Source organism: Cnephaeus nilssonii (genome assembly GCF_951640355.1).
Source record: "Cnephaeus nilssonii genome assembly, chromosome: 20".
NCBI lineage: Eukaryota > Metazoa > Chordata > Mammalia > Chiroptera > Vespertilionidae > Cnephaeus > Cnephaeus nilssonii.
Window position 1 is genome coordinate 2,149,747 of NC_137091.1, and position 14,771 is coordinate 2,164,517.

Below are 14,771 nucleotides of genomic sequence, written 5' to 3' on the forward strand. Positions count from 1 at the left end.
CTGTTCCGGGGGACCGGGGGACGGGCTATTCAGGGCTGTGATCTGGGAAACGCAGCCGAGTTTGCCAAGCTGGGCCCGGAGCCTCCCGGACTCCCCGTAAGGACTCTGAAAACGGGCAGCTCTGTAGGAGCAACTAGAAAATTCCAGAAATGACAGGCCTAGGGAGCTGGGGGCTGGTTTAAGATGTGGAGACAAACCTCTACGGGTCTGCTCTCTCCTTTCCCAGAGTTGATCCTGACTTAGCAGGAGGATCAAGGGCCATCTGCGGGAGGGGGTGTACTCTGACTCCATCTCAGCCCCAAACAGAACAGTAGCCAAGTCTCGGGGTTTCGGGCACCTCAGATGAGGCACCGCCCCCTCCCCCCATCCTTCCCCTTTAAGAAGAGACCAGTCCTTGGCTATGCCATTCATAGGCTTTATTGTCACTTGCCATAGCCAGCAGGGGTGGGGGATACACAGCCGAGCCCCCCTCCCCAGGGAGAGGTGGCACTGGGCCACCCAGCACTTTTTACACGTGTTTCCTGGAGGGGCAGGTCCTCATCTCAATCGCAGCAGCTGCACTTCTGAGCCTCGGCCTCCGCCGCCTCTCCATCTTTGCACACGCAATCCTTGGCGCATTTTTCGCACTCGGGGGGGCAGCAGGAGCAGCAGCCTGCCGGTAAAACAGGGGCAGGGGGCCGAAGGAGGCTGGTCGTTGTCCCCTACCTAGTCTCACACCTGGTCTGACTCAGCATCTATGGTGTGTCAGCTGCATGCTGGGCTGCCTGTGGGCGAGGGGTACCCAGCCCCCAGCCCCTCAGGTAAGTGATGGTGAGGCAGGATAGTAGGAAGCTAGGAAAATTCCTTGGCAAGTGGAGCTGAGAAACTGAGACAGATAGCTGGACAGACTAGCGAGCAATTGACAGCCACATACAGCTCACCAGGGCAGACAGCCCTGGGCGCCCAGCAATGAGCAAAACTAGTGCCAGACGTCGCTGCCCCGGGGTGCCTTTCCTCCCCCGCCCCTCGCCGATCCTGCGGTCTGGTCCCTGCCGGACCTTTCCTCCCCGGAGATAGCATCTAGGCCTCGGCTATATTTCAGCTCCAGGCCCCGGAAAGCAGCAAAACCAGGTGGCAATGCCGAATGACCCCCTGCCCTGTGCTGACCGATCAGTGGACACCACCATCTAGAAATGCTGGGGATCGTCTATTGGGATGGTCCCTGAGAGCTCCCCTAAGGTCCTCACCTCTGGAACCAGACAAAACCCTTCGAGACAAAGAAGCCAGCGTGCCCCTCTGGGGCACATTCACGCGGACCTCCCTTTCAAGGGAGTTTTCTTTCTCCTAAACTCTGAGGGTCCCCAGGGACCTGTAACCGGGGAGCAATGGGCAGTGGCAGCTCCTCCCGGGCTCACCCCCTGAACCTGTCCCCAAGCCCCTCGCCTCCCACTCTCCAGTGAGCTGACAGCAGGCGCCTCGGCTCACTTCTTTCCCGTAACCTTTCGAGGGAGCCGAAGCAGCCCGCCTGCGCTCTCTCCTGTTGCTTCTTCTACCCTCGCCCTTCCTGGTTTCGCCGTCGCCAGCTTTAACAAACGTTCCCGAAGTAAGAAACCCACTCACTGCCGACTGGCCTGAGGCCCAGTCCCCTTTCTGGTAACACAGGGGAGTCCGGGATGGCAGGTCAGGCCCAGGCTGGGGGGGAGCTGGGCCTTACAGCACCACAGGGTACATGGCCTTGAAAAGAGGCTTGGAGGATACACTTGGAGGAGCAGAGATGGTACGGGTGTGGGGGTCCAGGAGACCCATGGGGTCATCCACCCCTGGTCTTGCACACCCTGGAAAAGCGAGGCCTCCTCCCACCTCCTACTCCCCATGCACATTACACTGCTGCTGTGTCTGGGGAGACCAGGGGAGGTCAAATTAAGGGGAATCCACAAAGGCCTGAGGGGCCAAGGGATGGGAACTCCAGAGCCAACCCCCAAACTCACTAATGGCTTCCCCAGGCACTGGAGGTTTTAAGGAGGGAGTGAATGGGGGGGGGGGGGGGGGGGACCAGGATAACAGTCCTCAGTTCCAGCTTCCTATTGGAATCTGCTGGGAATTTCCCAAATGTCCTGCCCCAGGCCCACGGGATGAATCACTGGGGGTGGGCCAGGGCGATTGGATCTTCAGGCCTCCCCGGACCTCTGTCCCAGAAAGTCAGAAGCAATGTAGTAGGGGGCCTTGGGGTCTCTCCATGTAGCCTGGACAGACGGGGGAGCAGAGCAGGAGGGGCCTCGGGGTCTCTCCATGTAGCCTGGACAGACGGGGGAGCAGAGCAGCAGGGGCAGAGGGGGTCCCACACTCACTTTTCTTGCAGGAGGTGCATTTGCATCCCTCGCACTTGCAGGAGTCAGCGCCAGCGCAGGTGCAGGACCCGCCTAGACAGGGAGAAGCCGCAGGAATGGTTCAAGTGGTAAAACCCGGGCGGGGCCAGGCCTAAAGGGAGGAGGTGGGGTGCCGAATCTCAGTGCCCTTTGGGATTTGCCTACCCTTCACGAGGTTCAAAACGGGAAATAAGGGTCCCTTCCCCCAAATGTCCTTGACGGAAGCCATAGGACAGGGCATTCTTTGCGAGTGAGGGGGCGCGCGGTGCCGCGTGGGGGAGGGGCTCACCAGTAGGACAGGGGCAGGTCTCAGGGTCCATGTCGAGCGGAGCTGGCGCCGGAGCGGGTGAATTGGCCTCTCCCGACGACTGGAAGCTCAGGGGCCGCAGGGGCCGAGGCTTTTATAGCCCCAGGCGGGGGCGCGCAAGCACAGCCCGCGGCGCGCGCGCTCGGCGCCCCCTCTCCATCTGGGCTCCAGGAAAGCGCGCATTGCGGCAGCGGTCCCCCTCCCCCACCGGGCTCCCCGGCTCGCCGACGCCCCGCTTTGCGTGCAGCCCCCTCACTTCTCACTGTGCGCACAGGGGAGGGCACTCCCCACCCGGTGCACGCCTCCGTGTGCACGCGGGGACGCGACCTTGAGATGGAGGCTTCTGAGCCGGGAGAGCCATCTCCCCGTCCGTCCGCGCCCACGGTGATGGGTAATTTCTGTGCGACCCGCCTGGCTGAGGGGTGCCGGCAGCTGGGAAAACCTCACTTCAGAGTGTGTGGGTGAGGGTGTCCCCAGAAGAGCTCAGCATTTGGGTTGTTCTGAGTAAAGCTTGCTCTCACCAGTGCGGTGGGCAGCAGCCAGGCTGTGCAGGGCCTGGACAGACAGGCAGGAGGGCGAAGGGCCTGCCTGAGCGGAGACAGCCCGCTCCTGCCAGGCACGGTCCTGCCCCTCCGGTTCCTCACGCGCCTGAAGACACCACCTGCTGTCTCGGTCCTCCAGCGCGGGTGGAAGACTGGGACGCGGCCTGCACAACATGTGAGCCAAATCCCATCATAAATGCGTAACATGTGCTAATGTATGTACGGGGCGGGGCAAAAATAGCTTTACAGTTGTGACTATGCAAAACAGTTTATTCTTTTTTGAATTTGTGAACATTTTTTAAATATATCTTTATTGATTTCAGAGAGGAAGGGAGAGGGAAAGAGAGATAGAAACATCAATGATGAGAGAGAATCATTGATGGGCTGCCTCCAGCACATCCCCCACTGGGAATAAAGCCTGCAACCGGGGCATGTGCCCTTGGCTGGAATCGAACCTGGAACCCTTCAGTCTGCAGGCTGACGCTCTATCCACTGAGCCAAACCAGCTAGGGCAAAACAGTTTATTCTTATATTATTATTTATTAATGATTGTATTGTTTTCCATATGAACAACTGTAAACCCACTTTGCCCCACCATATATATATATATTAGAGGCTCGGTGCATGAAAATTCATGCACTGGAGGGGGGGGTCAGTCCTGGAACCCTCAGGGGTGGGAGGTGACCCAGCGATCAGGGGAAGGTGATGCCCCCATCACACCTCTGCTGCTGCCACTGCTGGCAGCACAAGCCTTGGCCGGCCCTGGTTACCTGAGCCTCGGGCAGCCCTGGGCGGCTGGGCAGCTGACATCTGAGGCTTGCCTGCACCTCAGGCTGGTCCTGGGCTTCTGGAGGGCTGAGAGGACTGGTGGACTCCGAAGGCAGGCGCAGAGAGCGGCCAGACCCGCCTGAGGGCGGGCTTGGCCGTGCCACGCACCTGCCACCCCAGCGGGGCTGAGGGAACTGGGCACCACCATCTTGTGGCTGTGGGCGCCGCCATCTTTAAGGGCATGACAATCAATTAGCATATTCCCTCCTTATTGGCTGTGGATTCCACCATCTTTGTGAGAGTGTGATGGTCAATTAGCATACTCCCTCTTTATTAGATAGGATATGTCATATCAAGATCCATATATATATACTGGTTCTGTTTCTCTGGAGAACCCTAATACACCCCCCTACACCCTTAGGGTAGCCAGGATCTTGAGGGGTCAGAAAACCATAACATCCTTCTAAAATACCCTCCTCCCCTTTATTCTTTCTTTATTGTATAAATTTTTGGAGAATTAAATATATGCATATGTAATCCTTTCAAATATAAAATTAGAAGCTTACAGTACACACTGATTTATAAATGACCTTTCCCATATTTATCAATAGATTGTAAATTTCTGTCCCTGAAATTAATTGCACTTCTACAATTTTTTTAAAATATATTTTTATTGATTTCAGAGAGGAAGGGAGGTAGAAACATCAATGATGAGAGAGAATCATTGATTGGCTACCTCCTGCACAGCCCCCACTGGGGGTCAAGCCTACAAACATCAATGATGAGAGAGAATCATTGATTGGCTACCTCCTGCACAGCCCCCACTGGGGGTCAAGCATGTGCCCTTGACCAGAATCGAACCCGGAACTCTTCAGTCCACAGGCCAATGCTCTATCCACTGAGTCAAACTAGCTAGGGCTACGTCCATGATTTTTCCCTTAGGGGACAACATTCTTTAAAGTAGAATTTCTGTCTCAAAGTATACATATTTTTTTTTCTTTTCAAACAGTATTTATTTTAATAAAGGCCAGGTCAGTAAATTTTGGAAAATTCTGAAAAATAGAAAGAAAAATATCTGTGATTTGAACACAGCCACTGTCAACATTTTAGTATATTTCATTTTCACATTTTGTATTCTATGTGGCCTCTCTTCTGAAAAAAATTACTGCATAACTAATTCATAGCCTAGAGTTTACGATCTGACCAAATCATTTCCTGTGCATTTTCAGTGGCCATGTCATGGCCCATCATGTGCACGGGCCGCAGCTTCCTTGAACGATCTCATAGCCTTAGACTGAGGCTGTTTCCAGTCTTTCACAATTATCAATAGCACTGAAGTGAGCCCTCCTGTGAGTGAGTGAGGCTCCCCCCACCGGATCTGTGGTGAATTCCCTAAAATAGATTTCCAGTAGTGAAACTATTGGGTAAAATGGGAATAAGTGTTTTTATGGTCCATTGATTACATTGCCAAACTATTTTATGTTTTAAAAATATTTTTATTGATTTCAGAGAGGAAGGGAGAGGAGGAGAGAGAGAGAAACATCAATGATGAGAGAGAATCATTGATCAGCTGCCTCCTGCACATCCCACACTGGGGATCAACCCCGAAACCTGGGCATGTGCCCTGACAGGGAATTGGACCGTGACCTCCTGGTTCATAGGTCTATGCTCAACCACTGAGCCAGGCCAGCCAGGTGCCAAATTATTTTAAAAGCCGTATGCCCTGTGAATCTGGGTGGTTTACACTTTGTTAAGGCCTTTACAACTAAGGCTCAATCGTCTCTTGGAGAGCTGGGTTTGATTTATCCTCCGAGCGTTTGTACCTGAGGGGTCTAAGCCCTTTCTGAGGTATCTGGGTCCCAAAGCCAGCCAGCGTGAAGCGTGAACAACCCTCTCAACCCCTGCACAATTCCCAAGGGCCCAGTGTACTCCTGCCTCCCCTGCCTGTGTGCCTCGAGCGCCCCCTGCAGTCCACACGTGGAACTTCCTTTCTTGTCTTGTGACCTGGCCTCCATTCCTTTCCCACCAAGCTCTCCTCTGGTCTCCACCCAAGTTGGAATATATCCTGAGCAGGTGCAGAGTCTGTCACAGCCTGTCCGAGGTCTCCATTGTCTTCCTTAGGCAGCACAGGAACACGATCCGTGATGTGTCCGCCTCCTGACACAGCACTTGCCCGCTCCAGGAAGCTCTGCCGTGAGAAAGCTCTCCTTCGTGACCTAAAATCTGTTTCCTTTGTGTCTCCTCTGCTTACGGTTTACTCCTGCAAGGTCACTTGTAACCCGCCTGTTTACTTTCCACTTCAGCTCCACCCCACCCCCATCTTCCCACATGGTCTGCAAGCTTCCCTCTCAGCTAGTCCTGCCTGAGTTGGGGTCTTCTCTGAGCCTCAGTTTCCTCGCCTGTAGAATGGAGATAGCAATCCCCATTCTGTAGGGTTGTGACAAAGACGAGCGATTATACCAATAAAAAGCCTACAAGATGGTAGACTGAAAACATGCATTTACCTCTCCTTCTTCCTGAAAATCTATCAAAAGAAACATTAAAAAGACAAGGAGAGAAAAGAGAAAAACTAATAAAAGAGCTGAGGATTGGAGTTTGTGGAGCAGAGACTGCCAGACCTCAGGCTAGATCCAGTTCGATCCCAGCAGAACAAAGATTGCTTCCCACACATCCCACCCACCCTTCCCTGTGCCCCAGGCGCGCTGGTTCCTGAACAGGCCATTGCTCTTCCTTAGGCCAGCGCGTAGTCTTTGCCCCATTATCTGGGGTGGGTCACACCCCAGTCCCCCTATTCATCCCGCCCTGTCCTGTATAACCCTCAACACCTGCCACATGGTGCAGAGGGCATCCGTGTCGTCCTGTTGTCCCCCAGATGAGCCTCTTACGTATGTAAGTTCCCTTCCTAAACTCTTCATGTAATGATGGAGTTGTTAGCCTCTTTCTTTGGTATCTAGGCCCCAAAGAAATTTTATAAAACAGGGTGAGGAAAGATGACTGGACACGTGCATCAATGAACCAGACTTTAACCTTTTTCTGGAATACAGGCTGGGTCAGATCACCTTTATGGGACAATGGGAGCAGAGCAAGGCACAGCTCAGATCAAGATGTAGAGGGAGGTCAATGGGGGATTGTGTTTTGTGTTATTGGGGAATTGGGCTGGGAGAGCAGAAGACAAAGGAGCTGCAGAAACCAGGACTTCTGGGGGACGGTGCGGACCAGGTCTCAGATCTGTCCCACTGTAAGGGTAAAGATATGGGGCATCTATTTTACCTCCTAACTACTATTTGTCATTGGTTAAGGGCTATTCCCTGTGGCCTTGACTCCCCAGTCCTCCCAGCCTACTCTGTGCTTACAGCAAGAAAGCTCAGACAACCTAGCCAGTGTGGCTCAGGGGTTGAGTGTTGACCCAGGAACGAAGAGGTCACGGTTTGATTCTGGGTCAGGGCATATGCCCGAGTTGCGGGCTCAATCCCCAGTGTGCAGTGTGCAGGAGGCAGCCGATTGATGATGTTTTGTGTGTTTTTTTCTTTTTCATGTTTTAAAAAATGTTTTTTATTGATTTCAGAGATGATGGGAGAGAGAGAGAGAAGCATCAATGATGAGAGAGAACCATGGATCGGCTGCCTCCTGCACGCCCCACACTGGGGATCAAGCCTACAACCTGGGCATGTACCCTGACCCAAAATCAAACCTTGACTTCCTGGTTCATAGGTTGATGCTCAAACACTGAGCCATGTGCTGCTGGGCTGGTGATATTTCTCTCTCCTTGATGTTTCTACCTCTCTATCCCTCTCCCTTCCTCTCTCTCTCAAAATCAATCAAAATCAATCAAAACATACACACACACACACACACACACACACACACACACACACACACACATATATATATATATATATATATATATATATATATATATATTTATATTTAAAGCCCAGGCAGCAGGAGAAAGCCCTCAGGCAGAGTTGCAGGAGCCTGCGCTTAGCAACCTGGGCAGAAGGCATTCAGGTAGGCAACCACCGCATCTGCAATGGAGTCAACCCTTCTGGGTCCTTCCGAGTGAGGCTCAAACAGGGCTCTGACCACCAGACAACCATGAATGAAAACTTTATTGCTCCAACACTTTACACGAATGTCACCAACACCTCATTGGGGCAAATATATAAAAAGCACGCTCATCTCAACTTCTCCACCTATGCACTGTACAGACGCTTCCCAGGCCGCACCCCAGCACCCGGTGCCCTTCAGTGGCAGCAGCTGCACTTGCTGGAGCCTCCTTTGCAGATGCAGCCCTGGGCACACTTGGCACAGCCCGGGGGGCAGCAGGAGCAGCAGCCTGGAAGGGTCAGGAGATGGACAGATCAGCTTGGGGTCCACACTGCTCTCTTACCACCTCCCCTCCCGCTGCTCAGAGGAAGGAGGAAAAGAAGAGCCAGCCATGGGCTTCACTCCACAGTCACAAAACCCTGGGACCGGAAATTGTGGGATGTTGGAGCTTGAAGGAATCTCAGAGGCCATGCGGAGTCCGTCAGAGGCCCAGAGGGGGGCCAGGGTTTGCCCGAGGTTATTGGACAGTGGCTGATCCGGGACCAAACCCCAGAGCTGCTGACTCCCAGCCAGTGCTCTCTCCGCCTCACTGATGGGCAGGCTGGAACCCCCCCTCAGTCCTCCCAAATGGGTAAAAGGCATCCAGATCCCTCTTCCTCCCACCGTGGCTGGGGGGTTGCGGATGGAGGGAACTGATTTTCCTAGCGCCTGGCCCTCGGAGCCCCGGTCACTGGACTCACTTTTCCGACATGTTTTACAGTTGCAAGTTGTGCATTTGCAGTTGTCTCCACAGATGCATATTCCTCCTAGAAGAGAGGACGGAGCAGAAACGTGAGGCCCAAGGCAGACGGGGCGCACAGCGTGTGCTGAGGCCACAGTGGCAGGGTCTCTGGGCAGGGCTGGACAGAGGGGAAGATGCTGCCAAGCATCATTCCAAGTGGCGAGGACCACCCAGTGGTTCCCAGTCACAGTCCACGCACAGAAACCAGGGTGGCTGCCTCAGTAACCCCCAGGATCCTCGTTAACATGTAGATTCCTGGGACCAACCTTTGAGATGTTCTGATTCAAAGATCTGGGTGGGGAAAGGGAGTCTGTGTGTGTGTGTGTGTGTGTGTGTGTGTGTGTGTGTGTGTAATATTTTTATTGATTTCAGAGAGGAAGGGAGAGGGGGAGAGAGAGAGAGAGAGAAACATTAATGATAAGAGAGAATCATTGATCAGTTGATCAATGCACACTCCCTACTGGGGACTGAGCCCACAACCCAGGTCTGTGCCCATGACCAGAATCGAACCTGGGATCCTTCAGTCCACAGGCTGACTCTCTATGTACTGAGCCAAACTGGTTAGGGCAGTATTTTTATTTTTATTTTTTAAAATATATTTGTACAGTATTGATTTCAGAGAGGAAGGAAGAGGGAGAGACAGATAGAAACCTCCAATGATAAGAGAGAATCATGATTGGCTGCCTCCTACATGCCCCTTACTGGGGATTGAGCATGCAACTAGGGCATGTGCCCTTACCAGGAATCGAACCATGACCTCCTGGTTCATAGGTCAATGGTCAATCACTGAGCCACGCAGACCTGGCAGGAGTCAGTATGTTAAAAAAGCAACACAGGTGATTCTACTGTAGAATCAGGTTTGAGAACCACTGGGCTAGGCCCGTGGTCGGCAAACTGTGGCTCGCGAGCCACATGCGCTCTTTGGCCCCTTGAGTGTGGCTCTTCCACAAAATACCACGGCCTGGGCGAGTCTATTTTGAAGAAGTGGCGTTGAAGAAGTTTAAGTTTAAAAAATTTGGCTCTCAAAAGAAATTTCAATCGTTGTGCTGTTGATATTTGGCTCTGTTGACTAATGAGTTTGCCGACCACTGGGCTAGGCCATCTCCACCAAGCCCAAGTTCCCACAGGAACCGTCGAGGAAACTGAGGCCTGGAAATACGAAGTGTCAGAAATGACTGCAGCAACGGACCAAACCCAGGTTTCCAGGACCTGGCTGGAGCTCTTCCCCGGTCCTGGTGGCTGCCGTTAGGGGCCTGCTGCTAGGTCCCCCCACAATCGTTCCAGAGCCAGGCTATCAGTTCCAGCAAAGGAGGCTGGTAGCCAGCAGAGAGTGGGAGCTGCCCAGAGGTCCCAGTCTGAAAGAAACTCCGCTGGCGGCTCCTAACTGCAGGAAGGAAGCCTGCCTCAGGCCCCGCAGGCTCGGCAGGCTCCCTGGAGGAGGCAAGGGCACAGTACCAAAGCCCAAGGGTGGCATCCTTTTAGGAAATATATATTTGCATTGATTTCAGAGAGGAAGGGAGGAGAGAGAAACATCAACCATGAGAGAGAATCATGGGTCGGCTGCCTCCTGCATGCCCCCTACTGGGGACCAAGCCTGCAACCCTGGGCATGTGCCCTGACTGGGAATCCAACTGTCACCTCCTGGTTCATAGGTCGATGCTCAACCACTGAGCCACACCAGCTGGGCCAGGGTGGGCATCCTTACTCACCAGACAAGCAGGAGCACTCCCTGGGGTCCATGGTCCAGGTGTCTGAGAGGCTCGGGTGCTGTCTGTGGTGGAGAAAGGAGGCGAGTGAGCAGCCACGGAGGCTGCCTATTTATAGCCGAGGAGCTGCTGGTGTGGGTTCGCCCCACCCCTCCCTGGGGACAGACGCCTGGCACACGGCTGAGCCAGACACCACAGGCGAGGGGCTGGGAGAGCAGCACAGTCATCCAGGTGGCTTTTTACCACTAGGGATGCAGGTGACTGCCCCCCGCCCACACGCCCACCTGCCAAGGTGTCAGGGATCCAGGCTCAGGCTCAATGGCACTTGCGGGGCTCAAGTTGGCAGCTACATCCACCCAGTGTCCCCGTCCTGTGCATCCTATTACCTGCCCTTTCTGCTTCCTCCTTCACAGGGGCTGCTCCCACCCGGCTCAGGGTGGTCTTCTGTCTCCCCTGGTTGGGCAGGAGGGGCTGGATCCTAGTTCTGGGCTTTAGAAGGCCCCACTCAGGCCTTCTTCTGGACGTGACCCCCAGTCCCCATGGGTGAGAAGGCCAGAAGTCAGGGGCATGTGCCCCCGGGAGCCTGCACCCTGTCTGACCTCAGTTTACTCATCTGCAGTCAAGCTAGTGAAAAGGAGAACCCTACCGCACTGGCCCCATTGTGTGGCTTAAGTGAGAGAATGCCTATTAAGTTATTAAGTGCTCAGTTCAGAATCTGGCACATAAATATTATTAGTATTACTATTATTATCATTACGAGTGCCTATTACAACTTGGTAGCCACCCACCCAGTTGTACGTTTCAGGCTCCTAGGACGGCCCTGGGGGTCCCGAGCAGGATGCATTCAGCAGCAGTACATATTGGGAAGGGTTTTCATCTCTGGGGTCCCTGCTTTTAAGCTCAACCTAATTCTTTTTTGGGTCCCCAGTTCTGGGGACCACGGGGCCCTGACTCCCCTGGCTGTGGTTTCCACGTTTGGAGACAAAGTTGACCTTCCACCCACAGAGCCCTCTCATGGGGGTATTTGTGGCCTCCTCTGTAGGACTAGGCACGAGGGGGGTGGGTGGACAAAATCAGAGCAGGCAGGGACCCTTGAATCCTGCATGGTCCGCATTAGGGGAACCCTGAGAAGTCGTGGGCCAGCCCCTTGTTCAAACGGGGAAACAGAGGCCCAGGGAGACCGTCGATCCCCGTCACTGGGCATGGCGGCGAGGTGGTGGCAGGGCCGTTTGAACCCGGCTGCTCAGTCACCGCAGCACCCGCGCTCGAGGTGTAAGGCACCCCTGACAAAACTGCTCTGCATTCATTCACTTTATTGTTAAAGAGATCAGACAAACTCAAAGGACCAAGAACAGTGTTACAAACACCACTGTATCTGCCGCCCAGAATTAATAGATGTCAACACCGTCATATTTGCTTCAACTCTTTTATTTATAAGAAATAAAAAATGAACAGGCGCACGGCTTTAAATTCTGTCTGTGTGTTGGGGCTCCCAATTTACACCTCCAGGTGGCCTCTCTTTTGAACTCCAGATTTAGGGTCCACACGGTGCCACACAGCCTCTCACACTGACTATCCCCAACCGAGCTCCGCTCCCAGCCTCGCTCCAACCCGGCCTCCCGCAGTCTGCGGCCTCCATTGCCCCCTGGTTTGAGCATCATCTCCCACGCAGACTCAGCACTCATTTCCTAAGTGGCCTCCTGTGTCTGCCCTTGACCTACACCCTTATGCCACATTGTCTTTATCATAAAACGGCTGCAAGGAACATCCCTGTTCATATCATGTACCTGAGTGTCCAAGGCTCACTCATCCTTAGAAGGAGGATGGCTAGGGAGTAGGGAAACCATGGCTCTCCAAAGATCCTATCCTAATTTACATTCCCTCTAGCAATTTCTGAGAGTCCCCATTTCCCTACCTCCTCCTCCAATACTTCCTGTAGTCAGACTTTGAAATGTTTGCCATCTGGGAGGTGTAAAGAAGTGGGATGTGTCTCACTGAGGTGTGGTTTGCATCTCCGTGCCTCCCACCATCCGTTAACACCCAGAGTGTGAGCCATGGGCTAGTCCTCCCCACCCGGACCGTGGGGGTCTCATCAGCCTTTCACACTCTAGCAAGAGAGAGCACAGTGAAGACCATGGGCTGCGGTTCCTCGCACAGCGTTCTAATTCTGGCTCCTCCATCTGCTTGCTGGACAATCTCAGACAAGTTTCCTTATCACTGTGAACCTCAACCACAGAAGGAGATAACTGGGTCCACTCCGGAGCTGCGGTGAGGACTGAGAGGAACTGAAAAAGATCAGGCAGTTAATACCTAATTGCCCAAGGAATAGATTTTATTTAGAGTTTGTGTTTATAGTGGAGTGATAGGTTGATAGGCAGCTTGATATGGAGTCAGATATGCCTGGAGCTCTGCCCCAGCACTTTGCCACCTCTGCAAACATCAGTTTGTCATCTTTATTTTTTTAAATATATTTTAATGATTTCAGAAAGGACAGGAGAGGGAGATAGAGATAGAAACATCAATGATGAGAGAGAACCATTGGTTGGCTGCCTCCTGTACACCCCACACTGGGGACGGAGCCTGCAACCCGTGCACGTGCCCTGATGGGGAATAGAACCCGTGACCGCTTGGTTTCTGGGTCGATGTTCAACCGCTGAGCCACACCAGCCGGGCTCATCTTTAGAAGGGAGGTGATCATGAGCAGGACAGGAGAGACTGGGGCAGAAAGCTCAGAGGAGAAGTAAGAAGTCATAAAGAACACAAAAGACAAAAATCTTCTTGTCTCAAATCTGTCCATGGCCCGGCCTGGAAAAGCATGGAGGGCACAGACCCCCAGCCCCTGGTGGGTTGGGCTTTGGGGTGAGAGGCTGGTTGAGAAGAGCAGGAGCAGCCCCCCCTTTCCCGTGCACCATTCACTCCTCCCCTGCAGGCTAAGGAGGTGCTACCTCTTTGTGGTCCGAGTTCTGACAGCTGTGCGGAAGGAGTTTCAAAGGTCTTACCATCAGGAAGAGGTGCTGTGGGTTTTGATAAGCTGTAAAGGGTTTTGATAAGCTGTGGGTTTTGATAAGCTGTTTCCTTTTATATATTTTTGTAGAGATTTGTCCCATCAGCTAAAGTAACAATGTATGTGTCTGTGTGTGTACACATGAGAATGAGAGGGAGAGAGAGACATGCCAGGGAGGTTGGGGTTGCTCTTTCTCAGAATAGCTCTAAGAAAGCACCCCCCGCCAACCAAAATACACACACACACACACACACATACACACACACACACGCACATGCACACACACACACGCACACGCACACGATTCTGCGTTTCTGGTGTCCAATTCCACTCAGGAGCCCTGGCAGAGAACCCCACAGCCTGCCGGGGGGTGGGCTGTGAAATCAGGCCAAGGCTAAATGCGGAGCCGGTCACCTGTGCCGTCGGCGGCTTCTCAGACTCCCCAGGGCTGGCGGCTGCCGGTTAATTAAAAGGGACTGCAGCCCCACAGCTGTCATTCAGTACCCAGGGCGCAAGTGAAACCTCCGCTTTGCACACGGCCCGGCCTGGCCGAGGAAGGATGAGTAAGGCCACGCCTTGCCCTCCCGCAGCAGAGCGTCTGGCCCAGGTTGGCTGGCAGCCCAGGTTAGGGCTTTGGAGAGGGGGAAGGAGGCTCAAGTTCGCCTTTATTCCTTCTTTTCTCCCACCCTCCTCCTCCTCTGTCTTTCTCTCTCCTCTCTCTCTCTCTCTCTCTCTCTCTCTCTCTCTCTCTCTCTCTCTGTCTCTCTGTCTCTCTCCTTTAATCAGTCATTCAGCAGCATACTCAGGGCTGCCTATGCGCTAGGCCTCAGGTCAGCCCTCTGGGTGGGGTAAGTGAACCAGACACAGGCTGGGCCTCAGGAGATGGATCAGAGAAGGAGGAAGCAAGCGGCTTCTGTGAGGACGCACAGGTTCTGGTGGCACCCGAAGGACCCTGGGAGTGGGGACCTGTCTACCTTTTGAGCCCTAGGTGCCTCACTTGCCTCACTCTTGTCTTGGCCCTCCCTCCCTCCCTCCCTCTCTCCCTCCCTCCCTCCCCCCCTCCCCCCTCCCTCCCTCCCAGTGCAGGGAACTCTGGCTTCCTTAGGGCATGTGGGGTGCATGCTCGGAGCCCTGGGCTTCACAGCGGTGTTTGCAGGAGCTGCTGCAGATGGGCTGTTAGGCCACACGCCTCCGCAGTGGGAGCGGGCGCAGGGGCAGCACGGAGCCGCATCCTCAGCCTGAGCCCGGGGGGGTCAAGTCAGCAAAGCCGT

The 14,771-nt window shown here is 53.8% G+C and overlaps 2 protein-coding genes across 2 annotated transcripts; both read right to left on the reverse strand.

Moving 5' to 3' along the window:
• Nucleotides 1-450: 450 nt before the first annotated feature.
• MT3 (metallothionein 3) lies at nucleotides 451-2,703 on the reverse strand. Its single transcript, XM_079799535.1, has 3 exons — nucleotides 2,635-2,703; nucleotides 2,328-2,399; nucleotides 451-652 (listed from the first exon to the last, which is right to left on the reverse strand). The coding sequence occupies exons 1-3, from the start codon at nucleotides 2,663-2,665 to the stop codon at nucleotides 543-545; spliced, it is 213 nt and encodes a 70-aa protein (XP_079655661.1). The 5' UTR covers nucleotides 2,666-2,703; the 3' UTR covers nucleotides 451-542.
• Nucleotides 2,704-8,206: 5,503 nt separating this feature from the next.
• Nucleotides 8,207-10,530, reverse strand: MT4 (metallothionein 4; the record flags this gene model as incomplete). The annotated part of the gene is made up of 3 exons (XM_079799606.1): nucleotides 8,207-8,298; nucleotides 8,750-8,815; nucleotides 10,500-10,530. The coding sequence occupies 3 exons, from the start codon at nucleotides 10,528-10,530 to the stop codon at nucleotides 8,207-8,209; spliced, it is 189 nt and encodes a 62-aa protein (XP_079655732.1).
• Between the last annotated feature and the right edge of the window lie 4,241 nt (nucleotides 10,531-14,771).